General features: G+C 43.0%; 2 protein-coding genes across 10 annotated transcripts in view; both read left to right on the plus strand.

Moving 5' to 3' along the window:
• The window catches only part of KCNQ5 (potassium voltage-gated channel subfamily Q member 5), a 515957-nt gene extending 512504 nt beyond the window's left edge, over nt 1–3453 (plus strand). For all 5 annotated transcript variants that reach the window (XM_077811612.1, XM_077811613.1, XM_077811617.1 and 2 more), the window contains 3 exons: nt 449–580; nt 1926–2052; nt 2506–3453. In XM_077811612.1, coding sequence (XP_077667738.1) covers nt 449–580; nt 1926–2052; nt 2506–3453 — 1207 coding nt within the window. The remainder of the gene's footprint in view (nt 1–448; nt 581–1925; nt 2053–2505) is intronic.
• Nucleotides 3454–13069: 9616 nt separating this feature from the next.
• The window catches only part of DDX43 (DEAD-box helicase 43), a 64271-nt gene continuing 61589 nt past the window's right edge, over nt 13070–15751 (plus strand). For all 5 annotated transcript variants that reach the window (XR_013345580.1, XR_013345581.1, XM_077812687.1 and 2 more), the window contains exons 1-2: nt 13070–13494; nt 15047–15102. Coding sequence is in view for 3 of the 5 variants with exons in the window: in XM_077812687.1 (XP_077668813.1) it covers nt 13113–13494; nt 15047–15102 (438 nt within the window). In the remaining 2 variants the exon portion in view is untranslated. The remainder of the gene's footprint in view (nt 13495–15046; nt 15103–15751) is intronic.

Consider the following 15751-nt stretch of genomic DNA (forward strand, 5'->3'; position numbering starts at 1 on the left):
GGGAGGGGCGGATGGCTGTTATCTGACTGCAGGGCAGTAGAGTTCAAACTGCTGACCAGAATGATCACGATGAGCTTTGTGGGACACCTCCTGGAGGCCAATTAAAGAAATAAAATCAAGTGTGGTGTCTACACTGGCATTTTGTTGGCAAAAATTTAGAGGAAAAAGACTTATGTCTCTCATTGGGGTGGTTGTATTTTGCCACCAAAACACGGCATTTTTGCCACCAAAAGTCCCATCGCAGTGTGTACATATTCACTGTTTTGTTGAAAAAAGCTGCATTTTGTTGACAAAACTTTGTAGTGTAGACAAGGCCTTAGTTTAATTTAGCTGATGTAACACTAAGCTGTCAGTATTATGAAAAGATAGACATTTGACTCAGTATTGATGCCTTTATTGTTTTACAAAAATGTATAAGGATTAATCTGGAAAAATGTTTCTTCCACAGAATCATGAAATTTCATGTTGCAAAGAGAAAGTTTAAAGAGACATTACGTCCATATGATGTAAAAGATGTAATTGAACAGTATTCAGCTGGTCACCTTGATATGTTGTGCAGAATAAAAAGTCTTCAGTCCCGGTAAGGAAAAAATAATCCTTCATCATTGAAGATCCTTCCTGTATAAAAATACCTTGAGCTATTTTGTCATTTAGCACCAGAAGAATTGTGTGTCTTTTATATTACCAATTTTTTTTTGGCCCAAGTTTCACCTCTACTGCAGCTTGGTCTTCCTTTCTGTGAATGCAGTTAGCCCTGCAATTAAATTGTGGGTGGAAAAAATGTGGATGTAAATTGGGCCCAGAAAATTTAAAAACTTAGCGCCCCCCCCCCCTTTTTTTAAGTGCACTCAAACTGATGGAATATTTAATACAGTGACTGTTTGAAAACTGTTTTCCAATCCCTTATATTCTCACTGAAGTTAACAGAAGCTGAGGACCCATAGCACCACAATGGTCCGGATCCTATATTTTAATATTCTGGACTCTATACAGTAATAAACTGACACGTCCATGATACATATATATCCCTCCTTATATTTGCATTTGGGAAGCATTTCCCAGATTTAGAAGCCCAAGCTCTCTGTTTGTGCTCAGCCTTTCCAATGCAGAGTTTTGCAATTCCCTCCACCTCTGGCTCCTATATACTGTATGCCGGTTGGCCACTATGAAATGACATCTGAAGAACACCCGGAGGGCTCAATACTGTGTATTAGTTATCAGAGATATTGATTTATTTCAGTGAGCACTATATATATAATTATATATATATATAATTCAGAGCCTATCGCCCTTATTGCTGAACATTACTTTTTTTAAACCTTCTCTTAAGCAACTGTCCCCTGCTTCGTGTCACTAGTTTAGAGTAAGAGCACACATTACAATAAATCTCTCCATATCACTCTCAACACCTACTGATTTTTTTAAAAATTCTGTGTTGTGCTGGTTTAATACAGATAATACTAAGCATGAGATATAAATGTTGGGCCCCATCCTTTAAACACTTTTGTTCATATTTGATCAATCGGACCACGAATGGTAGTGAGCAATGTACCCAGTAGTAAGTGTTTGGAGGACTGAGCCAATAGCTTGAGACTAAACTATCCCTCACAAATATGTATCTATTATCATTTATTTATATGTGTAACAGATCTCACAACTAACAGTAAATATAACTTCATTGCCATTTAACTTCACATTTTGCTCTCCCCAGATGCTTTAAACATCATTCCACACTCTTTTATAGTATTTTTGTGAACTTTGATTACTATTATTTTAACAAAAATAAATCCATCCTTTTTCTTAGGCATTTTTCAGAAACTGTTAAATAGTAGTTGTAATTGTAATTTTCAATAGATGTGAACAGTGGATACTTCCACAATTTCACCATTTTCAGGAATCATTATAGTCTCCAATTTCTTTCACAGCGTTGACCAGATTCTTGGAAAAGGACAAATCACAACAGATAAGAAAAATCGAGAAAAGAATACTGCAGAGAATGAAACAACTGATGACCTTAGTATGTTAGGGCGTGTAGTCAAGGTGGAGAAGCAGGTAAAGTGACTGTATGAGACCATGATTTTGTTTTATTGCTTATAACTTTCTATAATTAATAATGGATTTTTCAATTTACAACAATTTAGTAAAATAACTTTATCTGGTGTCTGCACTATTCTAAATGTTGAAGTAAAACACACACAAATTATATTACATTAAATGTGTTTTGTATACAGAAATGGAGACACATACACTACTGAAATCTGCACCATTTAATAGCTAAAATATTAACTTAATCATGAAGCATCTGTAAATACACTGCTTTTAATAGCTTTCTTTTTTTGATGAGTAGCATTTTTATACAGAGAAACACACATTTCCTTTATATGCAGATTGTTCCTATTATCTTTTACATTTTCTCTTTGCTTAGATTCTAGAGAGGCTCTAGGGAGGCAAATATTTTTAAATAATATTTTGAACTTACTTTAACCTTTTTTCCCCAATCTGCAGGTACAATCCATAGAGTCAAAGCTGGACAGCCTGTTAGATATTTATCAACAGGTCTTAAGGAAAGGATCTGCATCAGCGCTTACTTTGGCTTCATTTCAAATGCCATCTTTTGAATGCGACCAGACCTCTGATTATCAAAGTCCTGTAGACAGCAAAGATTTATCTAGTTCTGCACAAACTAGTGGATGTGTATCCAGATCAGCTAGTGCCAACATGCCTCGTGGCCTACAGCTTATACTGACACCAAATGAATTTAGCACTCAGGCTTACTATGCTTTTAGTCCAACTATGCATAGTCAAGCAACACAGGTGCCAAATGATGGACCTGCAACAGTAATAACTAATAATACATCAAACCAAATAAACCAGGCAACTAAGCCAACAACACCAACAACGTTACAAATACCACCTTTCTCCTCAGTCAAGCATGCCAACTGGCCTGAGCCTCTTCATATTACTCCTGCGACCACACAGGAAAATATTTCTGATGTCACCGCTTGCCTTGTTGCTTTAAAGGATAATGGAAAAGTTGCACAGCACAAAGTGACAAAGGATCTTTCATGGAGAAAAAGCCTTGATACAGAAGGGGAACCCTTGGTCCCAGTTAAACCAGTAGTGCAAATGGATTTAGGAAAATCTTTATCTGTACAAAATCTTATACAATCATCTGAAGAACTGAATGTACAGATTGCTGGGAATGACTCCAGTGGCTCAAGAGGGAGCCAAGAAGTGTACTCCAAATGGAGGGAGTCAAAATTATTTATAACAGATGAAGAGTTGGAAGCAGAGACAAAAACAGAGGCTTTTGAAAGCATCTCTCGCTCATTAGTGGAAACAACTCTCTCTACTGACTCTCTAAGGACTGGAATATCAAGATCATCTCAAAGCATTTGCAAGCCAGGGGACAGTACAGATGCACTCAGCTTGCCTCATGTCAAACTTAAATAACAATTTATGGGTTTTCTTCATTGGCTGAGTAATTCCTTTAGTCATACATATCATAGCATGAACTCTTTTGAAAGCCTTTTTAATAAAATAAAATAGTAAGAATCAGGAAGAATCTGAAAGGCAGTTGTATGAGCCCATATCTTCTAGTTGCATGAAAATGCATGCTTAAGTGACAGCTAAAATTCAAATTTATACCTAATGTACATCACTTTTATGTAGTACAGTAGGTGTAAATAATGAGTAATCTACAAAGTTAATACTGCAGACTGTGTCAGAAAGCAAAGGTCTGAGCATTTAGAAATAGTGTTGTTTCTACAGTACAGAAGTAAAAATTGTAAGATTTAAAGCACTTTGCTTCTGGATTAATTAAAAATATATATGTCCTGAATTAGACAATAGTTTATGTTTACAACAAAAATATTATCTACAGCTGCTAGCAAGGTACCAAGGAAACTAGTAATATGGGACTAGAAATGGCTGCTAGTTGCAAGATATACACATTAACTCATCATTAATCAGTGATTTTAACACTCTCAGCTTTAGAATGTTAATTTCTGTAACATTTTTGGTGATTTAGTGCTGTGGCAAAGTACTTTGCACACCACTTTCAGGTTGTTCTTTATGATAAGAACCTTCTCTTGCTATGAAATGTATAAATTCAAAGGATAAGGGCTGGCATTAGAGATGGATAATCTGGACTACTGCACCAAAAATTCAGGGGCAGCTTTCCTTACCCCAAACTTGCTGATATCACTGATGTGCCCTTCCCGAGGATCTGAAGCATTCTGGAAGTAGAATCAGCAGGAGAGGAGAGGGCGTTACCTTTATTGTAGAGGCAGTTCTTCTTTCTGCCCTGAAGGTGGCACCATGCTTCACAATTGCACCCTGATACTCCATGATACTGTGTCAGAAGTCTGTGAAGGAAGTGAACGTGGTAACATATGGGGTATTGAAAGCAGAGGGAAAAACAAAGGGGATAAGGGAAGAGAGAGAGACTACAGAAGGGGTGAAGAGGGGGAAAAGAGAGACAATACGATAAGCAAAGGAAAATATGAATTTGGAGAAGAAAAAAAGGGGTGGGAAAAAAGGGGATGGGGAAAAAATGAAAAATAACAGCAGGGAGGCAGGGACAGTGAAAAAGGTCTTTAAAATTCCAGCCTGTTGGTCCCAGACAGCTAGTGTTTCTTCCAAAAAGCCATGTAAGGAAATGGGAGAGGTAATAGAGACAAACGGCTGAATTGCCCAAATTGAAGAAGACCGAATTTTTAAAAACGAGGGGACGAGGAGGAGAGAGGGAAAGGAGTCACATTCTTATTAGCTCTATAATGCCATTTTACAAAGGTGCCAGGAAAGGACCCTCAGATTCCTTCCCCATACCACCTCCCACCTAGTTTGGGGATTCAAAACATGCAGCATATTGAGCATTCTCCCCTGAGACCTCCTCTTGCTCTCATAGCCTTTCTACGTTTCACTTCTGCAGAGGTGCAGTAGCAGTACTAGTGCCTACCTATTGGTCCTTACTAGGGCTTTGCCATGGAACCCTGTAGGAGCCTCCACCCTTCCGCACTGAACAAGATTTCTATTTGTTGTATCCCCCCAAATTACAGCCAACATGTACCACTGACTCATGGGCAACCTGTTCTGGGCCTGGCCACCTCTAGCAACAAGAACTCCAAATGTATGGGAGTGCCAGTTCCAGCTCACTCAGAGCACTGTTTCATCAAAGCCCAGCCCTGCTGAGGATTTATTACACATCAAAAATGTCACAGCAGTCTTAATCATGGCTAAATGCTGTAGATTGTATTGTGAAGGACTTGAACTGTTTACTATGAATCCACTGTAATTTCTGCCTCCATATTTCTTTTACAAAAGTATTCCTGGATGTTACATGATAACCTTATTATGTGAAAGTACATGCATACTGTAAAGTGTATATATTGTGTCAGTGATACAGGATCTATGGATGATAAGCTGCATTCTATGGCTTGTGCCAGAACAAAGCTCACGTGGTAAATTCTGAAAGATGTCTTGAAGCACAATTAGCTATCACTGATTTGCCATCGCATTCATCCTTTACTACATCCTTCATGTGCAGCCTGATCATATTAAAGCCGAATTGCGAAGATATTTTTGTGATGATAAATAGGTTTTTCAACATCTGAGAACATTTAAATATTGACTTATTTGAATGTCTGCAGTTTGTCCAGCCAAATCTGTAAATTTAAAGTATTGTACAATATCTAAAAACAATATAATTTTTAGGATTTTCTTTTCTTTTTTCCTAATTTTTTATGGTGCCTTTCTTGCCATTTATATAAAATCTCATAATGTTGTAGATGTAAATCTGTACTTAGGTCTGATGTAGGGGCAAGAGCTTGGGCACAGGACAGCTAACAAATGTGTCAGTAATTAGACTCGCCTCCCCTTTTTCATTAAATGTGAACAAAACAGCATCCTGAATTGGGCCCTGATCTTGCAACTGCATCTGCTTGAGCAGACCTTTGCATCCACATTGAGCCTTACTGTGAAATCAGTGAGGTTCCACATGGGTACAGGCTCTGCCTGCACAGATGCAGTTGCAGAATCAGGATCTTGATTTTTACTTGCTGAACTTGATATTTTTGGCTTAAATTACATACCTGAGTTCTCCTCATTTTAAATTAATTTATTTAATACAATTCTGTGCACATAAATGAATTCTATAAATTATATATGAAAATTTAGTTGGGATTGGTCCTGCTCCGGGCAGGGGGTTGGACTAGATAACCTCCGAGGTCCCTTCCAACTCTGATATTCTATGATTCTATGTGAATGTCTTCACAAAGATCGGATAAATCAGGAAGACCTTATCTTTTTTTAAGTTGAAATTACTGATTTTTTTTTATTGTCACCGTTACATCCTTCTTTTTGTAGCTACAGTTCTTATCATATAGGAATTTTCTTAACATTATATTGATGGAAAATTGCGAGAATAATTAATGAATCTGTGGAGATCTGGAGAGGGTTTATTATGTGTTTTTACAAAGTGAGCTGTTCTGACCTTTCTTCACCAGGAGTTTCCTGTGTCCACAGTATACCTTTAATTACACTATAAGGACTAAGCCTGCTCCCACCGAAATCAGTATCAATAATTTATTGATGTCAGTGGGAACAGCATTTGGCCTTAAGGGTCGTGTCCTGAACTACTTACTAAGTCAAAGCTCTCATTTTAGTCAATAAGAGTTTTACATGAGTAGGCAATAAGGACCAAATTCTGCCCTAATATACACTCCATTGGAGGATTGTGCAGGGTGTCAAACAGGACAGAATCTGGCTCTAAGTAAGGGTTTAAGGACTGGGCCTTACACAAATAACTGTTTTCTGATCAGCATGTTTGTTGTACCTGATTGAAGAGAGAACTTAAAAGAATAGTTTTTGATGATTATTTGTTTTACAAACTCTATATACTCCTGGCTTATGTGATCTATACTTTTTATTTCAGTATGGATATAGTGTTTTAGCCTAGGGTTCAAGATTGCAAAGATCATACACTTTTATTCACATGCCCACAGCTGTTACATGTTTTTTTGAGATAATCCTGCTTAAATGACTGCTCTCATTACAGTCTGCTGATAGGTAATTCACCTACTCTTCTGTGATAAGTCAAGTCATACTGAATTATTGCTGTATTGAGGAACACCTGATATACAGTACGATTTATGGGTCTGGGCCTGCAGTTCTTACTCAAGCAAAAATTCCATGGACTTCAGCAAGAGCTCTGCCTGAGTCAGGAGTCCAGATTCAAACCCTTATTTTGTTGGGCATCTGTATAAAGTGAAAATGATAATATTCCAGTTATTTCCTGAGGAAACTAATGCTTAGCTGAATTAACCCATATGTCACATTGACTATATAAAAAGTAACGCACAAAATAGTAAGATAAAAAGGAATGAAGAGAAGGGAAATTTTTAAAAAGCACAGAGAAAAGTAGGTCAGTAAGAAAACAGAACAAAGCAGAAAAATAAAATGTAGAGCAAAGGAATGAAAAAAGTGATTAAACATCTGAGGACAAATTCATCCCTGTGTGGCTCCACTGACTTCAAAGGACAGCATAGGTGGGCCAAATTCAGCCTTCTTTGGTGTAATGAGGCTCAACTCCATTGATCTCAATGGGATTACACCTGCCTACACCAGGAGTAAACTTGTCCCACTGGGACAATTTTTGTTCTGACTCATACCTTGTGCAATCCCATGGAGTTCAGAAGGATTGAAGGAGGTGTACGTCCAAAGAGAATTTGGCCGTCATATTTCTGCTTCACATTTTTTTCCAAGCATGTTAATCAATTTAGTTCAAATGAATTGCAACATCAAATAAATTGCTATAATTATCCAAAAAGGTGAATCGGTTTTTAAATCTAAACCAACCCGTGGAATGTCAAAGGAAGCATATGAGGGGTTGCCATTAATTCAGATACATATGGGACACTTCCACAGGCACCAAACATCATCTGCTATTGAATGTGTTCTGAGACATTTCTGCTAGCCAATATGGGAGGGAGCGGTGTTAAAATATCAGTTTTATAACGGTTATGGAAAGTATAAGGGACACTTCCACTGATGCTGCAATGGCTTTAGCCATTACATTATAATACAATGTTAATTGTAACTTCATGCCAACAGCGTCCCAACCATCTCCGAACTTACATGGTTTATTAAAGTAGCTACTGTGTATACTTGAAGTTTTTTTTGTTTGTGGTTGATTTTTTTGTTTTGTTTTGTTTTTTGTTTTAGTAAAGACGTCCAATGGGCTGCAAGAGAACTACAGCTCAGGCAGGACTGAGCGAATTGTGCACCTGAAAAATTCCCATGATGTGCTCATTTTTTTCTTTAACGTTTCATATGGCTTTGATTCAACTTGACCAAGGTATCACAAAACAAGTTTATTTGACCAAAAAGTCCATACAACATAGGCCAGTGTAACACCTTCTAATGATTTCTAATGATGGTTTACCTAAACCCGCTTCACCTTCACAGAATACAAACCCTCTATGAAAGTGATTTTGGAAGCTATTAAGAGCAGTGCTAAGGCATTTCAAACAGAAGTTGCTGTACTCAGTTTTCATTTTGACCAGTGATCAACCAGGGATTTTTGAGGAGAGGGGAAACCATAGTTCTTATACACCTGGGTGGGACTAAACACGCCAGGAAGCAGGATTTTTAGGAGGAGGCCACCAGCAGAACTGCATCTAGTGCTGTGCTATCAATTTATATGGCCTGGATCAGGACTTCTGTTCTGCCCACAGAAACTGACATGGGTGAATCCTACTCCCATGTGGAACCCTACTGAAGTCAATTTTCAGACTTGGAGACTAAGTATATAAATATATGGGGCCTGATTCTCCCCTGTGTGGTATTTTGCGTAATCATTAACATCTGTGCAAAGGGAGCAGAAAACATTATCATTCTGATTTGGTAGCATTTTATACCCACTTCGCACAGATATCAATGACTACACAAGGTACAAGGGAAGGGAGAATCCAGCTGCAGATATTTTACTATTTTTCTTTGCATAATTGTTCCATAATTTCATGAAGAGTATTAATTTAAATGAATCAATTTCCTCCTATATTTTATGAAATTAGTTAGTGATTTTTACTGTAACACGGTGACTACAAAACTTGAAGTAAAGTCCTTTATGATAAGTATAAAAATATAAGGGCCAAGTTGCCTCCCCTGCATACCTTTCATTTATACTCCTAAATCATGAACTTTCAGAAGAACAGTATCTTTTACCATAGTCTTTCCCCTTAGGATTAGATTCTGTCTCAACCTTATGTAGGTACACAGGGGAAAGGGGGAATGTGCAAGGAGATACACACAGTTTATACAGCAAGGCACATGGTGCCCCAAAGGAGGTTGGGAGGGGGCAGAAGAAGCAGGGTAAATTGCTTCCCTCATGCAGCACTTGCTGTAGATCAGGCTGGCTATACAAGGATAGTAACCTGCACCCATAAATAGCTGCATACCAATTTTCCCCTTCATGCCAGGGAGCTCAGAATGCCCTTTGGGGCAATGCTGCTCCATTCTGCCTCTAGTGCAGGGCTGTGTCTACAAGGCACATTTAAACCCTCAAATACTTAGCAGATTTGCACTGTTGACTGAAAGGTTTGTAATACTATGTCTGCTTTAGAACAATGGGCCAAATCAAAATCTTCATTACATTAATGTGAAAGTATCAGGGTTATAATTTAAGATTAAGACAACCCTCCAAAATTCCTATTAAAACATACTAGTCTGACTAAAAATTCAGCAGCCTGACAAAAGTAATCAGGTCTACCTCCATCCCCAAGTCTATTCAGTTCTCTGTTCCCTTCCTTTCACTAATCCATTTCTGGGCTCCTCTCCCCAAGTCTAGTTCTCCGCTCCCTATTCCTGCATCCCTGTGCTGCTAATCAGAGAACTTTGGTAGCTGTATCAGTCTAGCCTGTGCATTGCTCCCCGCCTGCCATGAGGCTAGCCAGCATCCGCAGGCAATCCTTCCTCAGCTCCTTCTCTAACACAGAATCAACTACTAGAACTCTGAAGTATAGGTACTTCTGGTGGAATTCTGTGCCAAAAAATTAAAAATTATGCGCACAATATTTTAAAATTCTGCAAAATTGTGCATATTTTATTTGTCAAAATAACACAATATAATCACACCAATTTCAATTATTTTTGGTAATTTATTTCAAAATACCTGTCAGCAAGTATGTCTGTAACAATACAGACAACAAAAAAGATTCAGGAAATGTTTTTTGACAAATAAATTCCTTATTGGGCATATTAATACAGAACTCTGAGTAATACTTCATTTAAACTACAATACAGAACCATATTTCCCACACCCCTCAGAAACAGTGCAAAGGCTTGGGGGAGTCAAGGGTAACGGAGGAGCTAAGGGAGAGGGAAGTAAATTGCTGGGAAGGAGCCTGCGCGTGAACTTGGAAGGTTGATGGGTATGGGTGGGAAAAGTACGGAACAGGTTTTTTTGGTGGGTGGGAAGCGATTGTTAGGGAGCTTCCCCCATGCAGACCCTGGCTGACCCCATTCAGTCAGGCACATCTGCCCCTGTCCCCATGTGTCTCTGTGCCTCCACCCAGCCACTCCCCCATCTCTATGTCTCCCTGTACACCCTCCCCCGTCCCCATGTGTCTCTGCACCTCCCTCCTCTGTGGCCCTGTGTCTCCACTCCCATTCAGTGCCTGCCCCAGTCTGTACTCCCCCACTAGCCCTTATGAGCCCATCTGACCTGCCCCCGAGCACTGTATGCTGTCTCCTCATAGCCCGTCTCCTGACATGGCCACAGGCACTGTGAAGAAGGCAGCCTTTCTCTTCTTTAGCTGCAGCTTTGTTCTATCACCACAGCACCCTCTGGTGAGCAAAAGGTGGAACTGCAGAAGTTATTTTCTGCTGAGAGCTGCTGCTGTTCTTGCGCCACAGCACCCTCTGGTGGGCAAAAGGCAGAATTGCAGCAACATTTGGCAGAAGCTTTTTTCTGCAAAAAAAATTGGAAATCTGAAGAGCTCATTAATTATGCATGCAGTATTCCCCCAGGAGTATATAGGGGAGGAGGGTGGGCCATGGCACCCGTAGGGACACACATATCAAAGACCCAGTGTTACTGCACAAAGTGAGTAACTTCTTCCTTGCTGCTCCATAATCCTCCTCACCATTCTGTGGATGTCTGCTCAGCTCTTTTCTGATCCTGCCCTCCTGTCAAACTCTATTTCCAGTGCTAAAGGCTGCTGCTACTTTTAACTACTGCTTCTAAGAAGAGGGATGGGAACTAGAGAATCTTCCTCCTATGTGGCGTGTTTAGAGAGAACTCTGGGGAGCACCTGGGAGACGGACGAAACAGGTGACAGAGAGGCTCTGGAGGAGTAGCTAGTAGGTGTCTCATACATTTGAAGACAACCTCTCCCCGCAGCCATCTTCAGCTTGGAGAGGGAGATTCTCTCTGTGGTTCTTTCCTCCTAGAGCATCCCAGTTGCTGTGAAGACTACTTTACATCTTCCCAGGCCTCCTGTCTGTAGTGATGGGTGTTTGTTTCTTTCTACTCTACTCCTCTCTTAGCTTTCTGGGTGGTGCAACAAGAGTATTTCTGCCATTCTACCTTCTCCCCAGCCCTGACAGGGAAATAGATTCAGTGCTTGAAGTTGCTGTTGATCATAGCCTTCCCCAGGTGCAACAGAATAACATTTATCTAATTCTTCTCAGTTTCTCTGCTGCCCACAGGAATCTGAAGATCAGCAGTGAAAACAATCAAAACTGGCTGGTTTTCACTGTATTGCCACTGGTGGAAGCTCCAAGTGTGGCAGCAGAGATGAGTGAATCTGTCTGAGGATTTAGGAAGACAGCACTGCATAGACTTAGCCTTGTTTGCATTTGGAAAGCTAACGGCAATCATTCAAGCTACAAACGTACTTTTTTTCTTAATGAAAGCTTTTGTTCAGCAGAAAGCAACAGCACTCACCTGGGACATATTTGCCCTGGACATATGTGAGACTGGATTTTGTCAACCCTGATGAGCCTAGTGCCATGAGTAAGAAGCACTGAATATGGATAAGGGTAAATCAGACCCTAAAGGTAGGTTCAAGCAAGGAATACATTATTTATTTATTTGTATTACTGTAGTGCCCAGGAGCCTGAGTATGGAATAGGATCTCACTGAGGCATTAGGATAAAAATATGTATTTAAACTGCTCCCTAATGTCCCCCACTTCTCTGCTGTGCCAAACAGAAGTTCAAATCTGACCAAAAGTTAGTAGTTACAGCAGTAGAGGTTTTTTGGCATAGGAATGTAGCTGGTTGTTTTTGTGGGGACACTTCCCAATTGAGAATTGGGCTGATGCCACCCAATTCATTTCAAATAACAGATGCACCACTATACTGGCAGCATGTACAGACCCACACATTAAATGAACATGCAGTGTACCTTGCTTAGTGACCTACCACACAGCATGTTCTGTGGGGATGTCACAAACAGTGGCTGTTGCACAAATGGGACTCCCATTAATTAACACCTGACACGACACGGAACAGAGCAATTTCCCCTCCAGCAGCCATGGGGCATGCACATTGCTCTTCAGGCGCGATGCAGGTTTGCTGCTTGGCGACGACACGGCCTGTACGTGACGCTCCATAGTTAGAGACTGGGTGGCGCAGACCCAACTCCTCAAATGCGATGAGCATGTGGGGTGAGCAGCAGGGGCTCGCTCGGCTGCCAGTCGCACCTGGCCCACGGGGATGCGCCCTCTCCTTAGCCCGCGGTCAGCGTCACCCCCCTCGCAGGCTGCTGGGACGTTCCGGGCTCCCTGCCTGAGGGTGTCTCACTGGAAGGCAAAACCCGCAGGAGTGACGCGCTGAGGCGGGGGGGCGAGCTGAGCCCCGCCCCAGGGCGTGCCCCCCCGCTGCGGAATGCCCGTTGCTTCCAGAGGCCAATGGACAATCACTCAGAGGCCCAGGCAAACCAGCCAATCATTTCGTAGAGGCGAAATGCTGTGGCCAATCAGAGCGCTTCCCGGCCTAAAGCTGTTGGGAGGGGCTCTACACGCGCGCGTGTTGACAGTTGGAGAGCACGCGCCAGGCGGCGCGAGCCGGACAGGACCGTTCTGGTTCGGGGGGTCCCTGGTACTGCCATGTCGGACTGGGAAGCGGACAGCGACGAGGAGTTCCGCCCCGGGAGCCGGCCGCCAGGCCCCCCGCTGCCGGAGTGGCAACCGGCGGTGGCCCCCGCCCAGGGCCGGAGGAGCCCAGCGCCCCCGGTGGGTGGCAGAGGGCGAAGCGGAGCCGCCGGGCCCTGTGCTAAGGGCCAGGAGAAGAGGCCGGCCCGGAGGGGCAGCGGCTCCCAGGGCGGCTGGGGGAGGCTGGAGGGTTCGCGGCCGCTCCCGTTACAGGCACCCCGGGAGCCCTGGCTGTCGGGCCCCCTGGAATATCGGCCCCGCGGCCCCCCCAGGGATCGGAACTTGGGGGTGCCGCTCTGCTTCCACCTGGACAACGCCATGATCGGGACCGTCATAGGTAACTACCGGGCCGTGCCCGAGTGCCTGGCGCTGGTAGACCCGAGTCCTTCCCGAGCAGGGCGAGCCTAGGAGGCGTGCCAGGGTGGTGGGTGACATAGGCATAGTTTGATTTCTGTATATGCAGGGGACAGAGGCAACGTGTGGGACTTGTGCTCCCTCCCCTGATTTGTCTCCCATTTAGTATAGAGGTTTTCAAATTGTGGGGTGTCCCCCCCCCCCAGGGCGCATGGAGGAACATTGAAGGCGTGGGGGGGGGGGCGAGTGGCGAAGGCAGGCGGCTCAGGCCAGTCTCATGTGGCAGGGCTTGAGGAGGGAGAAGCACCCTCACCTCGCTGAGACCCGCTGTGCAGGACTGGCTCAGTGTTCCTGCGTTCGCACACAGTTTGAAAACCTCTGTGCTAAATGGAAGGCAGAAACCTGGAGAAGGGGGACATAACCCTGCATACTCACCCATGTGTTGCCTTTGATTGCGGTGGGGTATGCGCCGTATGCCCTCCCAATCTCCACCCCAGCCAGACGAGCTCAAGGCATTTAGTGGGCTGCAGAGGCAGAGGGTGTTGATGGGGGCTGGGTGTGATACCTGCTTGGCCTCTTAGATCTCTAGTTGGCCCTTGTCCCTGCTGAGGCAGGGGGCCACATACATTCTGCGTTGCCTCTCTTCCCGATGAATGCATGGTAGCCTGGGGAGACCAGGCTGAGTGCATGGCAGCTGCTTGCCTGATTTCCCATTTGATCACCTTGAGGGGAAGATGGCTTGCTTGCCTGGCAGGGGTGAAAGTAACTTAGAAGTCTTATCAGTACGGGGGCTTGGGCGGAAAGAGCAGGGCTTGGTGTCAGCCTCCCCCAGCCAGCCCTTCAGTGCCAACTGGGGCTCTAGCAGTGATTTAAAGGGCCTGGGGCTCCGTCTGCTGCCACGGTGGTGGTGGCCAGGAGTCCCGGACCCTTTTAAATTGCTGGGCCCAGGGCAGCTGCCCCTTTTGCACCCCCTCAGTGGCCCAGGGGGAGGAAAGGGCAGCAACGTTAAAGCGCTGCCACGCCAGCCCTTTATCATTGGCTGTGTACGGCCCCGGTACTGGCAGCCGCTTCTTATGGTACACCGTACCGACCCACTTTCACCTCTGCTGCCTGGGAGGGGTTCACCACAAAAGGCTTGCTCAGGCTCTGTTGGCCAGCCCAGTGGCTGTGTGAGCGTGCCTTTTAGCTAGAAGAGCGGAAGATGGGGACAAAATTTTGCTGGCCAGGGAAGGACCCTGAAGTGTCTCCCTGGTACCATGATTTCTCAGTGGGTTCTCCTCCCTTCCCTCCCCCCCCCCCCCCCCGCACTTTTTTCTGTCTTGATTTTGAATGATCACAAATAAGCTACCTATTTTTTTTCTGCGGTTTCTTGTTAAATGCTCTACCCTTTTTGAAGAAATTAAAGGATTTCTTATTTGATGACAGTCTAATGAATGATAAAGTAATAATCAACAGTAGTTTATTTCCGATTCTTGGCGCAAGTTGATCTGTGGTCAAGATTTGTATAATATCTACAAATTTGCATTTTGTAACAGGTCGGGCTGGAACTAAAATTAGAGAACTTGAGGATTCTTCAGGTTCTAAAATACAGGTAAAGTGCACTACATTTTGACAAGAGCTTATTGCTCAGTACTCTCTCCAGGTCTTGCCATTTCTCCTTCTATATATCCTAGTGATTGCTCCCTGATATGAGAGAGTCTCTCCTTTCATCTGTCATTTCTTTATCTTGAGGTTGCATGTGATGCCTTTATATTACTCCTATTCCCTGTACGCATGGAGAGTAACTAAGCAGAACTAAGATGTGAACATACAGTTTGCTTGGGGTGTAACAGAACAGTTTGGTGATGTAGAGTTTTCTTTTTAAAAAAAATGGTAAGAACATACAAAATTTCCTTTTTTTTTTTTTTCTTTTTTTTTAATGTAACACAAGGGCTCAGAGCCAAAAAGATACTTAGGTGCCAGCCTAAACCCCAGATTTAAGCACCTAAATGCTAGATTTGTCTGCACGGCAATCCACAGAACTCCCACCAAATCCTGTAGGTGCCTAAACTCACTTGGCACTTAAGTTTTCAGTGTAAAAGCTCCCTAGGTGCCTATATTTCATGCTCTGGACATGCATACTGCTGCCTCCCTCTAGGTGTCTAGATGCCTGTTTCCCACTTAAGCCCCAGAGTGATTCAGATAGGCATTCAGGCTGCCTAAGCTGAGTGCAAGGCCATATCCAGTAGACATGCTTAGAG

The sequence above is a fragment of the Eretmochelys imbricata genome, chromosome 3 (genome assembly GCF_965152235.1).
Source record: "Eretmochelys imbricata isolate rEreImb1 chromosome 3, rEreImb1.hap1, whole genome shotgun sequence".
NCBI classification, from domain to species: domain Eukaryota; kingdom Metazoa; phylum Chordata; order Testudines; family Cheloniidae; genus Eretmochelys; species Eretmochelys imbricata.